Source organism: Hylobates moloch, unplaced genomic scaffold (genome assembly GCF_009828535.3).
Source record: "Hylobates moloch isolate HMO894 unplaced genomic scaffold, HMol_V3 SCAFFOLD_15, whole genome shotgun sequence".
Taxonomy (NCBI): domain Eukaryota; kingdom Metazoa; phylum Chordata; class Mammalia; order Primates; family Hylobatidae; genus Hylobates; species Hylobates moloch.
In genome coordinates this window covers 30423659-30437734 of record NW_026652290.1, presented here as the reverse complement: position 1 = coordinate 30437734, position 14076 = coordinate 30423659, and the positions used below count along the sequence as shown (strand labels likewise).

General features: G+C 44.3%; 1 protein-coding gene across 2 annotated transcripts in view; it reads right to left on the bottom strand.

The window, feature by feature from the left end:
* ACOXL (acyl-CoA oxidase like) overlaps positions 1-14076 on the bottom strand; it is a 362177-nt gene that overhangs the window by 325704 nt on the left and 22397 nt on the right. For both annotated transcript variants that reach the window (XM_058428613.1, XM_032177651.2), the window contains exons 3-7: positions 11182-11268; positions 10749-10847; positions 6223-6337; positions 5850-5940; positions 3295-3366 (exon numbers count right to left, since the gene is read on the bottom strand). In XM_058428613.1, the coding sequence (XP_058284596.1) occupies positions 3295-3366; positions 5850-5940; positions 6223-6337; positions 10749-10847; positions 11182-11268 (464 nt within the window). The remainder of the gene's footprint in view (positions 1-3294; positions 3367-5849; positions 5941-6222; positions 6338-10748; positions 10848-11181; positions 11269-14076) is intronic.

The following is a 14076-nucleotide window of genomic DNA, read 5'->3' as shown; positions in this document are numbered from 1 at the left end:
GGAGCCTGACTGTGCAGACCGCACACTGACCCACTTTTTAAAAACTGAGATGTAATTCACATACCATAAAATTCATCCCTTCATAGTATACAATTTGATGGATTTGAGTATAGTCACAAAATTGTACAACCATCACCATGATCCTATTCCAAATCATTTCACCACCCCAAAAAGAAATCCCACCCCACTAGCAGTCCCTCCCCATACTCCCCTCCCTCCAGTCCCTGGCAACCATTTACCTACTTTCTCTCTCTATGGTGCCTGTTCTGGGAAAAAATTCACATAGATGGAATCGTATCACATGTGGTCTTTATGTCTGGCTTCTTTCACTTGCATAATGTTTTCAGGGTTCGTCTATGCTGTAGCACGTGTCAGTACTTCATTTCTTTTCATGGTTGAATAGTATTCCATTGTATGGATATACCATGTTCTATTTCCTGTTTCCTCAATTGATGGATATTTGGATTATTTTCCCCTTTTTGCTATTGTGAATAATTATGCTATGGACATTTGTGTATAATTTCTTGTGTGGATATAGGTTTGCATTTCTCTTGTAGACAATGTTTTCACACATACCTAGGAGTAGAATTGCTGGGTCATAAGATGATAACTTTACACTTTTGAGGAATGGCCAAACTGATTTCCTAGTTGGTGCCACCATTTTGCAGCCCCACCAGCAATGTATAACAAACAGTCCTAATTTCTCTACATCCTCCCCAACACTTGTTATTGTCTGTCCCTTTAATAAGGGACATCAGTTGGGTGTGGTGACTTATGCCTGTAATCCTAGCACTTTGGGAGGCTGAGGTGGGAGGATCATCCAAAGTCAGGAGTTCAAGACCAGCCTGGTCAACATGGCAAAACCCCATCTCTACTAAAAACACAAAAATGAGCCAGGCATGGTGGCACATGCCTGTAATCCCAGGTACTCAGGAGGTTGAGGCAAAAGAATCACTTGAACCCGGGAGGCAGAGGTTGCAGAGAGCCGAGATTACACCACTGCACTTCAGCCTGGGTGACAGAGCAAGACTCCATCTCAAAAAAAAAAAAGACATCCTAGTAGGTGCAGAGTGGTATTCGCGGTGGTTTTGATTCGTATCTTCCTAATGGCAATGACATTGAGCATCTTTTCATATGCTTAGCAGTCATTTGTAAATCTTTAGCGAAATGTCTATTCAGATTTTTGCTCATTTTAAAATTGGGTTATTTGTCTTTTTATTCTTGAGCTGTAATAGTTATTTCTATATTCTGGATACTATATCCTTATGATATTAATATATATGACTTACAAATATTTTCTCCCACTCTGTAGGTTTTCACTTTATTCATAGTGTTCTTTGATGCAAAAAGTTTTTTATAACTTTGATGAAGTCCAATTTATCTATTTTTTCTTTGGTTAGTTGTGCTTTTGGTGCCACGTCTAACAGATTGCTTAAACCTAGGTCACAGAAATTCACACCTGTGTTTTCTTCTAAGAGTTCTGTAGTTTTAGCTCTTCCATTTAGGTCTGTGATCCATTTTGAGTTGATTTTTGTATATGGTAGGAAGTAAAGATTCAACTTCATGCTTTTGCACGTGGCTATCTAGTTTGTCCCACCACCATTTGTCAAAAAGACTATTCTTTCCCCATTGAATTGTCTTGGCTCTGCAGTGGAATATTAATTGATTGTAACTGTAAGGATTTATTTCTAGACTCTTCATTCTATTCCATTGTACATATATCTATCCTTATGCAAATACCACACTGTCTTGATTACTTTGTAGTAAGTTTTCAAATCACAGGTATGAGTCCTCCTACTTTGTTCTTTATCAAGATTGTTTTGGCTATTCTAAGTTTCCTGCATTTCCATATGAATGCTGGTGGTCCTGAGGGGGCCTGAGGGACTTTAGCACCCCCCAGGGTTACTGTGAAGATGCTTTTATTGTTTCCATTCCCTATCAATTCACAGGAAGAAAATGTGAAGCAGAATTTGGTCCATTTTAAGTTTTTTTCCTTTTCTTTTTGCTTTGTTAATTGACATATAATAATTGTACATATTGATGGAATACAGTGTGACGTTTTGATACATGTATATATTGTATAATAATAAAATCAGGGTAATTGGCATATTCATCATCTGAAGCATCATTTATCAATTTTTTGGAATGAGGACATTCAAAACTTGTAACTATTTTGAAACATACAACACATTATTGTTAACTGTATCACCCTGTGCAATATCACACCAGAACTTATTTCTTCAATACAACTATAACAGTATCCATTGACCAAACTCTCCCCATCCCCTCCTCCTCCCTACCTTTCCCAGCCCCTGGTAACCACTATTCTATCCTCTACTTCCTTATCCCTCCATTTTTTTAACTTTTATTTTAAGTTCAGGGGTACAAGTACAGGTTTGTTACATAGGTAAACTTGTGTCATGGGGGTTTGTCATACCAATCATTTTTAAGGTTTTTTCCCATACAATTTTCTTAAGCTTTTGGCATCCACTACATTTATCTGCTGGCAACAAAAAGGAGTAAAGCATTCAAGGGAAATCCATAGGGAGGCAGGAAAACAGCTGGTTGTGTGCACCCTGATTGCTGGCTTTGTCACAGATTTAACGTGACTATGGCTCAGGATCTTTATTGGATGCGTGAAACGCTGCTGAGAAAATTAAAAGTAATTGGTGTTTCTCAGCTTCTGTGAAAAGCATCATTAACCCCTAGAGCTCCACCCCCAAGAACACACCTGGAAGCTGAAAGATGGTGCCTTATCCCCTGCCACTCACAAAGGAAGCAATAGAACCCATCTGTTTATAATAGGGGGGAAAAAAAGGAAAAAAAAACTAAATGCCCAACAATAAGAAATTGATTATATAACTTATAAACCATTTATTTAACAGTCTATTATAGTGATATTAAAGATGATAATGCATGTGTGTGCTTAGCATTACATAAAAACATTTGCTATATAATGATAAATGGGAATTACAGGTTATTTTAAACATGGAATCTAGAAGTGGATCTCGCTTAGTAAAAATCTGACACCTCTCTCTCTTTAGACATAGGGGCATAGAGAAAAGTCTGGAAAGATGTATATTGAAGTGTAACAGTCATTATGCCTGGACAACAGCATGTTGAATAATTTTACTTTTTTTTCTATCTGCAGAAGTATCTTTTCCAATTAGTTGTCAACAAACCTGTAGGGGTGGTTAGGGGAAGACTGCCCAGACACACAGCCCATGAGACCCAACTTTGGAGAGCAGTGAGATCATCTGCACCATTGACCTGAGTGAAGGAGAAACTACTCACTTATCCAGCAGGTTCTCCCTGGGTATCCGAACCTTGTCAAATATTAATATCCCATTGTCCACACCATGCAGACTTGGCAAGAATAGAAAGGGGAAATGGATGCAGCATCAGAAGTATTTTCCCTGCTACTTCCCAGACCTGTCGCCACTAAAATACAAAGCCCCTTATTTTACTTCCAGAATTGTTGGTGCTTTCTCCTTGGGGGTGGACGTGGGGATGTTGTCTGTTATTTCCTTGATGAGCTGTGCCTGTTTCTTCCACCAGCCTGGCCCCTTCCTCCCTAGCGAGAGTGGAGGAGCATGGACTGTCCTTCTGTGCAGCCTGCATATGCATGCTTTGGGCATGTAGTGGATGCACACCTACCTCCCGAGCAGTGACTGTGATTAAGAAATGGAGAGTTCTAAGCAACTGCAAGAATGGGAAGCTGAAGACAGAGGCGGGGAAGCAGGCTTGCTCTCCCCAGGAATGCAGTGCTCAAATCCCTCCTCCTTCCCAGTGCTCTCTCCTCTGCATACAGAGCAAACTGTTGACAGCAAATGCCTACAAGACAAGGGAAAATAGCCACAAGGACAGCAGGAAGTGGGGGAAGCAGTGCAGAGTAGGGAGGGGTGGTCCTGAAATCTGGCAGACACATTTCCTAAAGACACCTGCCAGGGTCTGGGGTCTCTCTTTGTGAAAACTTAGAGAGATTTAATCTAGGGGAAAACAATCTGTCTTTAGTATATGTCTTTATTTAGAACTTCACCTCTTGACAAGGACACACTTGCATTTAGCAGCTTACAAGGGCACCAGAGCAGACTTTCTGCCATTGCCAGTGTTTTCAATGTCTGGCACGACTTCACAGAGCTCAGCCTACCCCTCTGCTCTCAGCAACATTTGACATGCAAGGAATTCTCACGGAGCCCACCCAGCCAGGGCCTTGGTCACCCCTGGGAGATACATCTAAAACCCTCATAAACCCGCCTGCAGCCGTGGCAGTGGACAGTAAACACTAAGGGGCCAGGATGGACTGTCTCCTCCACCAAAGGATGGGCCACTTCTTCCCTCTTCTCTTCCTGCTCTTCCTTCTTTTTTTTCCTTCTCTCCCAGTCTCCCTTCCTTGGCTTGGCATGATCTTGGCCATGAGTGGTCACTGGAGCATACAGGCATGTCCTGATCTCACCAAATGTTATGGGTTAAATTGCGGCCCCCCTCCCCCCAAAAAATTCATGTATTGAAGCCCTAATCCTTACACCTGTGTATGTGACCTTAATTGAAGATAGTCTTTACAGATGTGATCAAATTAAAATGAGGTCATTGGGGTAGGCTCTAATCTAAATGACTTCTGTCCTTTATAAGATGGGGCAATTTGGAGACAGGCATGCACACAGGAAGAACACCAGGTTAACATGAAGACAACCATTTACAAGCCAAAGAGAGAGTCCTAGAACAAATCCTTCCCTCACTGTGTCTGGAGTTGGCTCCTGCTGGTGGATTCGTGGTCTTGCTGACTTCAAGAATGAAGCTGCAGACCTTCATGGTAAGTGTTACAGCTCTTAAAGGTGGCACAGACCCAAAGAGTGAGCAGCAGCAAAATTTTTTGTGAAGAGTGAAAGAACAAAGCTTCCACAGCATGTAGCGGGTTGCCACTGCTGGCTGGGGTGGCCAGCTTTTCTTCCCTTATTTGTCCCCTCCCATGTTCCGTTTCTGTCCCATCGGAGTGCCCTTTTTTCAATCCTCCCCACGACTGGCTACTTTTAGACTCCTGCTGATTGGTGCATTTTAGAGAGTGCTGATTGGTGCATTTTACAGAGCACTGATTGGTGCATTTTACAATCCTCTTGCTAGCTACAGAGCACTGATTGGTGCGTTTTTACAGAGCACCGATTGGTGCATTTTACAATCCCCTTGCTAGCTACAGAGCGCTGATTGGTGCATTTTACAATCCTAGCTACAGAGTGCTGATTGGTGCATTTGACAATCCTCTGCAGACAGAAAAGTTCTCCAAGTCCCCACTCGACCCAGGAAGTTCAGCTGGCTTCACCTCTCTTAAAAGGAGCCAACCCTGCTGATACTTTCATCTTGGACTTCCAGCCTCCAGAACTGTGAGACAATACACTTCTGTTGTTTAAGCCCCACAGTTAGTGATATGGCAGCCCTAGCAAACTAAGGCACTGAGTCAGTCCTCAGGACTCATTAAGGGCCTCATGAGCACAGGCAGCAGGCAGGTGGCCAGGGGTGCAAAGAAAAGAGCTACAGCCTGCCCCCTGAGAGCCCCTAAGTCTCAGATGAGAGAAGACAAGACAAAACAGCATTGTGGGCAAAACTGCCTCATTACTGGGAAATTTGAGAAGCTGGCAGAAACTGAGACCAATGCACATTCATAAAAGGCAATCTACAATATTCCTGAACAGTTCTACATAAAAGACTTCATGAGGCTTCAAAATCCGGACATCTTCTCTGGGGAAGTTTTCTCCACCCTCACTGTTTCGGTAATATAAGGTAGGTTAGATTCTCCTTGAGTGGGGTGAGGAGCAGGTAGGAAGAGTGAGCACAGGAGAAGGGCACCTGGGGACTCATCCTCCCTGTACATCATATCAATAGCTGTCACTCCTGGGTACAAGCTTCCGTTTTCATCCCGGACAGGAACGATGAAACAGTAGGGCCCTAAGGAAGGCATTGAGATCATTATTAAGCTCTCCTTCCTGTAGCTTTACTCATGTCCTGGAATGGTATCTGTGATCCTCAAACTCATTCAGTTCTACAACTGTGCACCACGCATGAGAGCATATAATGTCAAAATGTAATGATAAATTTCTTCACGCATATTAGGAGATAAAGTTAGTAGTAAATTATTTACAAGATAAAAGCAGCTCTGTGAAATGGGTTTTCACTGGTAAATAGTACTAATGAAGAGAATTATTCTAGTTGTCTGTGTTGGTAACAAACCTTGAGATCTTCCATCTATGATGAGCTGGGCAAAGACAGCTGCATAATTCCCATACACGGTGTTTCCAATATACATCTTCTCGGCATTTTCACACGGCGTGTCAATTACAAACTCCTACACAGAAACAGCAGAGCAACAGTGTTTCCCTTCCCATGGCTCATTTCAACTCCCTGGCCCAAAGCAATGAATACTGTAATCCCAGCACTTTGTGGGGCCGAGGTGGGTGGATCACGAAGTCAGGAGATCGAGACCATCCTGCATCCTGGCTAACATGGTGAAACCCCGTCTCTACTAAAAATACAAAAAATTATCCGGGCATGGTGGCAGGTGCCTGTAGTCCCAGCTACTCACGAGGCTGAGGCCGGAGAATGGTGTGAACCCAGGAGGTGGAGCTTGCAGTGAGCCGAGATTGTGCCACTGCACTCCAGCCTGGGTGACAGAGTGAGACTCTGTCTCAAAAAAAAAAAAAAAATAGCAATGAATACTGTGAAAAACAGACCCGTTTCCAGGGGATTTCACCACAAAAGAGAAGACAATGGGAAGGTCACCTGGCTCTACGTCTTGAAACAAACATGGCTGTGCTATCACCTCAATTCATTTATTTCATCTCCACCTCAACTTTGAAAATGGCTGGAGATTAAAGTGATTTTTCAAGGAATAATCCAATCCAGAAAATAAGTTGCCAATTTTCAATCTTTAAAAGGTGTTCATTCTCTCCCTCCCAGTCTCTCCTCTTTATAATGCCAGGCTGACATGTGTGCTGTTTGGCTGAGCCTGCCTGGCTTTAATGTATAAAGGCTTTCTTCAATTATCTCTCTAGACTACTTCATAGCAAAGTTTTGACCTTTAACTCATCCAACACCAAAACCTCTAAAAGCCCTGGTGGTATATGCTCAGCTCTCCACACCCCTCATCTCCAAATTTCCCACCTGCGAGATTTCTAAGAAAGGATGGAACATCCAATGATTTGGGCCCTTAGATGGCTTGTCCCAGGGTCCACATCTGTGGGTCGCATTTTGTCTGCTGGTGTTCACTCCTTCTGGGCAAATCACTTGGTTCCTCGCTGTTTCCCAGGCCCTGAACCTTCCTGCCTCCATGACGTGGGTCTTGGTTTAAATGAAAGCCAAGTAATTGAAGGCCAAAACTATATGCTTGGATAAAGCAAGACTGATAGACAGCCATGACCTATTCCCACCACTGCTTAGAGTATCAGCCCAATTTTTATTTTTATAAAAAGAAATCCCTCATTTAAGCCTTTGAAAATGTCTATTTCCCTGATCACTGAATATAATAAAGTTTCCCAAAAGAGGTTCATATGTTTAAGCTCCTATAACAGAAGAACTTGTAAATGAGTCTCTTTCTTAGAAGGGAAAAACGTTAGAATGTACCATGCATTTGTCTCTGAATATGTCCAAGGATTCCAGCTCAAAACAGTCTGAAACTAACACTGGTCATGAAGAAGCAGGAAGAAAATGCAGGGGTTTTGTTCTCAGGCTCGGCTCAAAACTCCGTCTTCCCTTTCCTACTCTCTGGAAGCCAACAGTGGAAATGCTCCCCTCACTTCTTGGCTCTCCCCAGTCTCCATTGCCACCTGGGTTACCTTTAAGCCTCTTGTCAAAAAGGAACTGGCCCTGGTGCCAGCTCTGAATACAGGGCACCTGAGGCAAGTTGGGAACCCAGGGGAAATGGCAGAGAGTGCAACTGCACATTTAATTGGAGTTGACAGTATTAAAGATGTGACTGAACTAAACCAACAAGCTATTGATCATGCAAAGATTATCTCAGATTTCAGACTATAAAGTATATAGACAACACTTTCCCGCTGGCCAAGAAATACAGTCTTGAAGCCTAAGAAAACATTCTCTGACATATGTTTGCACGGGGAAACTTTTAACATGTGCAAGAGCTTTTCAGAAACATAAACAGACATGCTGGATCTTTTTAAGAGAAGTCTCTGGAGGCCACCCTTGTCTTATCAGGGTAGCCAGGGCTTCTCAAGGAGAGGCATTGCTTGAGGCTGAGTGCAGAGAAAAATAACAGCAACAAAAATACAACCCATGTGGGTGGGGGCATGCTTACACTCAGGGTAAGAAAGTGAAGTGGCAGAGGAAACACTGGCCTGGCAGAAACGATCTGGTGGGGTGGGGAAGGGAGCAGGAGGCCACCCGTCCCCATAAACATTTGCTACACTCTGGGAAAGGAGGTTTGTCACTTCTGGCAAAATGCTTGATTTGGAAAGTTTGCACCAGCCAAAACTCTGGTGTTAAAGCTGCATCTAAATAACGCACACCATTGTGTCAGTTTCTGTAATAATTATTTGTTCGAAGGCCAGCAAAATGGTCAGTGTTGTAGGAACTAAAAATGATGCCTTTGGCCAGAGAGTTCATAACCTCATTTATTTTTGCTATTTAGAATAAAGTATAAAAATAAAACTCTCTCTTATCTCTTAACTATCCATACCACTACCCAATCCACCTCCCAAAAATAAATGTAAAACAACCAACCCACAGGAATGAATAACCAAAACATGTAGGAGATTTAAATGGTCCTTGGGGAGAGAACACTTATTTAATAAGCTCCAGCATTTTGAAAGGGAAATGAAGGGGAAAACACAGAACCCAGTGAAGGGAGAAATCCATTCCTGCTATGTCAGTTCTCGGTGGTATGAGTTTATGATGGGATTGTTCTCTCTCCCAGCCCCACGGGAGACAGTGTTCACCAGAGGCCCCTCATCATTATGATTGCAACTTTGCAGGTCCCCTATCAGACAGTGGCAGCTGCTGAGGCACGCCAGGTAGCTAAGTCATTTATGCTGTTTGGGGAAAATGGGACCAACACAGGAAATTATTTTTGTAAAAAAGTAATAATTGTAAGAAGAAACAAATAAATAAGAGCTGTGGGTGTTTTCCCCCCATCAACGACAGCAAGGTGACCTCAATACCATGGCTTCGGGAGAGGAAAAAAATCAGCCAGCCAAAAGCCGAAGGATGTTAGGTCAGCATGCCACCACTGGCAGAAAAGCCAAGCTGCTGAGGGCAGTCTCACTCGAACCTAACTCACTCATTAACTGCATAGCCAGAGTCAGCTGCTTAACCTCTGTGAGCCTCCGTTTCCCCATCTGTAAAGTAGGGACAATAATACATTTTTATAAGATTACAGAACATTTGAAATGATGTTACAAGTAGACCGCCTAGCCTGGTACATGGCACATCCATGCTTAGTTAAAAGGACCAGTTTAATGTTGCGTTTCTGGGACTGTTGCTGGGAGGAAACATAGAATACTACACAGAGGGAGTTTGATACAGAGCATGGCACTTCGCGAGTGGTCAGTATAGGGTAGTGCTTATTCTTGTTCTTACTATGATCTTGGACATCATTGGCTGCTGGAGAGAACTAACATCAGGGCAGGAGGAAAAGCAGGGCATCCTCCAATACACACCGCCCCTGCATCTATCATTCCAGACACTGGCCACCTCCAACCAGCATTCCTGGGTCAGGAAACCCCGCTAACAAAAATCCACCCGCTCAAGGACAAACTGCAAAAATAAAGAATAGACGAAGCAGAGCAGCCACATGGCCGGGCTGCACCCGCAGCCATGCTCGGGCACATGCTTGCACACACTGACTGACATAGCTTCATTTCTAGAAAGAACCTCAACATTTGTTTATCCCTTTGTAGTTCTTAGGAACACCCAATATCAAGCAAGAAACTATAAAGGAGAGTGAGATAAGTACACAGTTGCTTTCTTTTTTGGTGGAAGGCGGGGGCGGGGTGCGTGTAGGAGTTAAAGAGATGGGCATGAGGATTACAAAGCAGCGTCCCCAGGGTATGTTATGACCCACTATGGACAGAGATAGCAATGTAGAGAGACTTAGCTGACATCTTTTTAGTTAGCAAGAAGGGAATGGAAAGGAAGAAAAACAGAGAAGAAAAAGAAAGGAAAAGGAAGACAAAGAAAAGAATGAAAAGGAAAAACCTCAGCATTGACCACATATAGTAAAGGTAGAAGAGTCAGACTGTTTGGTGACACTCTGGTTACTGTTGTCAGGTAAAATGTCAGTGCAGGTCACAGTGAGGGATAGCGCATGATCCCAGTACAGAAGACTCAGCTCCTGATAAGGTGATCCCAGCACAGTGCCCTCCTGACACAGGGCACAATAGAGAGGACCAACAAAGGCATCTCCTCCAGTCCATTCCTGCTACTGCTAGGAACGACAACAAAATGGCTTTAGTGTTGTTCTCTTGGAGTTACGACAAGGGATTAAATTCACAAGTGCACATAAAGTGCTTGAAGCAGTGTCCAGTGCCTCAAAGGCACCATATACATGTTGGCTGGTGTTGGGTTCATGAAGGCTGAGCATATATCCACCTCTATTAAAACACTTAGACATTTGATCTGAATCTCAGCTCCCTGGGCTGGAGGGCACACACGGAGGGTGTGAAGCTGGACACAGAAAGAAGGAGATCTGTTTCTGTCCAGGTTTCCTGCTCCCCTGCATGGCAGGAGAAGGACAGATTCCTCACCTGGGCAGAGAGGTCAAAGGTGGCTTCGGTCTGGATCCCTCTCACGTTGCTCCCATGGCCCCTCTCGGTCATTGCAAACATCCCAGTGTATTTCTGCTCCTGGAGTTTAGCAGACGTTAGAAGCGAATTAGCTGGTCAGGCAGTTGCTCCAAATGCAGACCCCTCGGACCATTAAGAATGGTGGTGAGAGAGGGACAGGTGGGTTGGAGAAAATTATAAAAATGCAGTCTGATGACAGCGAATGTGAGCTTAACAACATGACAGGCTCAATGCAATATAAAAAAGACAGTCTTGGAATTCTCATTCTCGACAAGATTTTTGCTGATACAAATTCCGTTTTATTTTTCTTCAAACACATACACACATGCATATCTATCTACTACAGATTTTTAAGGCTCTCCATAGAAGACCGATGTTGAGGAAAATACCATACCTGGAGTGGCTGAAACCACTTAGTAACGTGTTCAGGGCTTCTGAGATTCCTGATAGCACCACCAAATAGCCAATAAATTATTCCGCACTGGAAACAAGGACAATACAAACCATCATTAGCAACAGTCTAAAGACAAATCCATGGCCAAACTCCAATCAGGGAGCAGCTATTTAACCCCCTGTGCTTTACCTAAGCCCTGCAAGTGGCATGCTTCTTTGCCCTTCCTCTTCACTGCCTGGTGAGCTCCAGTTTCTCTCTGCAGACATGGCTCATGAGTCATTCAGGACTGAAACAGAAAGTCAGTCCTCCATCCTCAGGCCTCCCAGATCCCCCCAACAAATGAAAGCTCTGAAAGCTCATTCTTTTTTGTCCTCTCAGGATCTAGCTTAGGGCCTGATGCAGAAGACATGTAACAAAGTGTGTATGCAATGACCCTCGATGCTGACCCCTGTCTGTGGAGGTGAGTCCTGCCATGAGAAACAGTGTTTCCTTACAGGAAGGTGGATGGAAGAGGCAATGCTGCAAAAGGAGCAAGCATGCAGCTTGGGATGAGCGCCCTGGGTTTCAATCCCAGTTCAGCTACCCACCGGCTGCAGGATCTTGGACAAATGACATTGTAGCCTCAGCTTCCTCATCTGATAAATGAATGGTGAGAGTACCCACTTACTGAGCTACTGAGCTTACAAGCTCACTGACTCTCACAATAACCCAGGAGAGAAAGCATCATCATCCCCATTTAACACGGGAAATTGGGATTCATAGAAGGAAAGTTTCTCACCCACTTCCCAAGAAAGTGGGAATGGCTGAGGCTGAAACCCAAGCTACCTAATGCCTTATAGTACTTCATATAGTGGTCATGAGGATTCAGTGAGAGTCAACCAGCAAGCCTTTGCTTGGTCTTTTGTGGGTTTTTTGTTTTTGTTTTTCTTAAGAGACAGGGTCTCACTCTTTCACCCAGGCTGGAGGACAGTGGCATGATCATAGCTCACTGCACTGTCAAACTCTCAGGCTCAAGCCTCCTGAGTAGCTGGGACTAGGGACTACAGGCACACACTACCACACCTGGCTAAGTTTTTTTATTTTTAGTAGAGATGAGGTCTTGCTATGTTGCCCAGGCTGGTCTCAAACTACTGAGCTCAAGCAATCCTCCCACCTTGGCCTCCTGAAGTGCTGGGATTACAGGCATGAGCCACCATGCCCAGCCTGCCTGGTCTTTTGTAAACCCAGGAAAAGTGTCACTGACAAAGAGAAGGAGGAAGAGAAAGAGGATGAGGACGAGAAGGAGAAGGAGAAGAAACAGGAAGAGGCAGAGTGGCTTGAGCAGGGCCGTTTGGAAGGAGCAGGGTGACTGACTGCAAAGACAGAAGAACTTGAATGGAGGGACATTTGCTGTGCCTGCAGGTCAGAGTTCCTTCCCCCTCCTAGCTATACAACCCCAATTTTCATCTGGGGAGCCCTCATCCCCTAGAATCTGTCCAAGTGGTTTGTGGGTGATGTTGACCCCACCCCATCCCAGCTTTAGAATGAGTTGGGAGTCCAGGACTGGCTGATCTGGCCAGACAATGGTGCTCAGGATGGATTCATGATCTGGGTGTGTCCATTTGGAGTGGAAGCCAGGACACAAGGCTAAGCTACTGTAGAAGAGAAGCCCTCTTTTGTGAGGCTATGAAATCTGGAGGGATGGAGGCTTGGGACCATATAGCCATGAGCTGGGGAATGAAGCCAATGTATGAGGACCAGGTTGGGGGAAGGAGGCAGAGTTGAGAGATGGGAGAGACCAGGTCCTGCACACCCAGACCTGAAGCCTGCTGCACCCTAGACTCCTGAATTATAGCAGCCAATAAGTGCCTTTTTTGCTTAGGCAAGTTTAGAGTCGACTTTTTTCCTGGGGTCACTGCATCTGGATGAGCTCTCTGTTCATGTCCCATGTGTATGAACAACCTGGTATTAACTTTGTGAAATGGTACTTGATCAACTCTAGCAGCTCGGACCAGCTAATACACTCTGGCATCAGGACAGATGAATTTCACTAATCACATCTGACATGTGAAGTGCTTTTCATTTGGAGAATCATAAAGTATCCTGGGAAGATGATTCACACCCTGATGACTCAGCTCACTTCTCTACAGAATCATCGCAGGCACTGCAAATTGCATTACTAATTCCAACATGGGAAATGGAAGCAACCCAAATGGTACGTGTTTTTTCCCTAAACCATCTTGGGAGTTAAGTTTAAAAAAATATTTTTCTAAAACTAAAATAAGTTAGGTTTTCCACCTCTAAATCTCTTTGGCTGGTGCCTAATGCACTCTTGACAATAAATTCCTCTTCTAGGTTTTAAATCCTTTCCTCCTCTTTAGGAAGAGGAAAAAAAACCTAGAGTGCTTTATCCACATTTTGAAAGCCCTATTCACTAAATGTCTTAGTAGGGCTGTGGAAGTGAACCTGTAAGTTTGCAGGAAACTGCAGCAGTTGACAGAGGCAGTGTCTGCATGACCTCAATCCACACAGTCAGGTAAAGTGTGGGGTTTGTTTCCCACAAAAGCTACATTCTCTGAAGTGCAGCTAATCCAACCAAGCTGGGCCAAATGCAGGTGGAGCTCCTGGGGATTGAAAGTGGAGGGATCCCTGGCCTGACATGCTTTCAGCAGCTGCCTTCTGGAAGGGGCATGGGCCCCAGCCCACAGGTCAGGAAGGAGGCAGACAGGGAAGTGCAGAAGTAGAGGGATCCAGGATAGATTCTGGAGACAGAGTTGATGGGATGGATTTGGGAGAAGAAGGAAAGAGAGAACTCCGGGAGACACCTGGGTGTGTGGCCTGAGTTTCCAAGAGGATGGAGACCCATTGACTGCAGTGGAACAGCTTGGAGGAGGGGCTGGGAGGAGCCATGAGGAG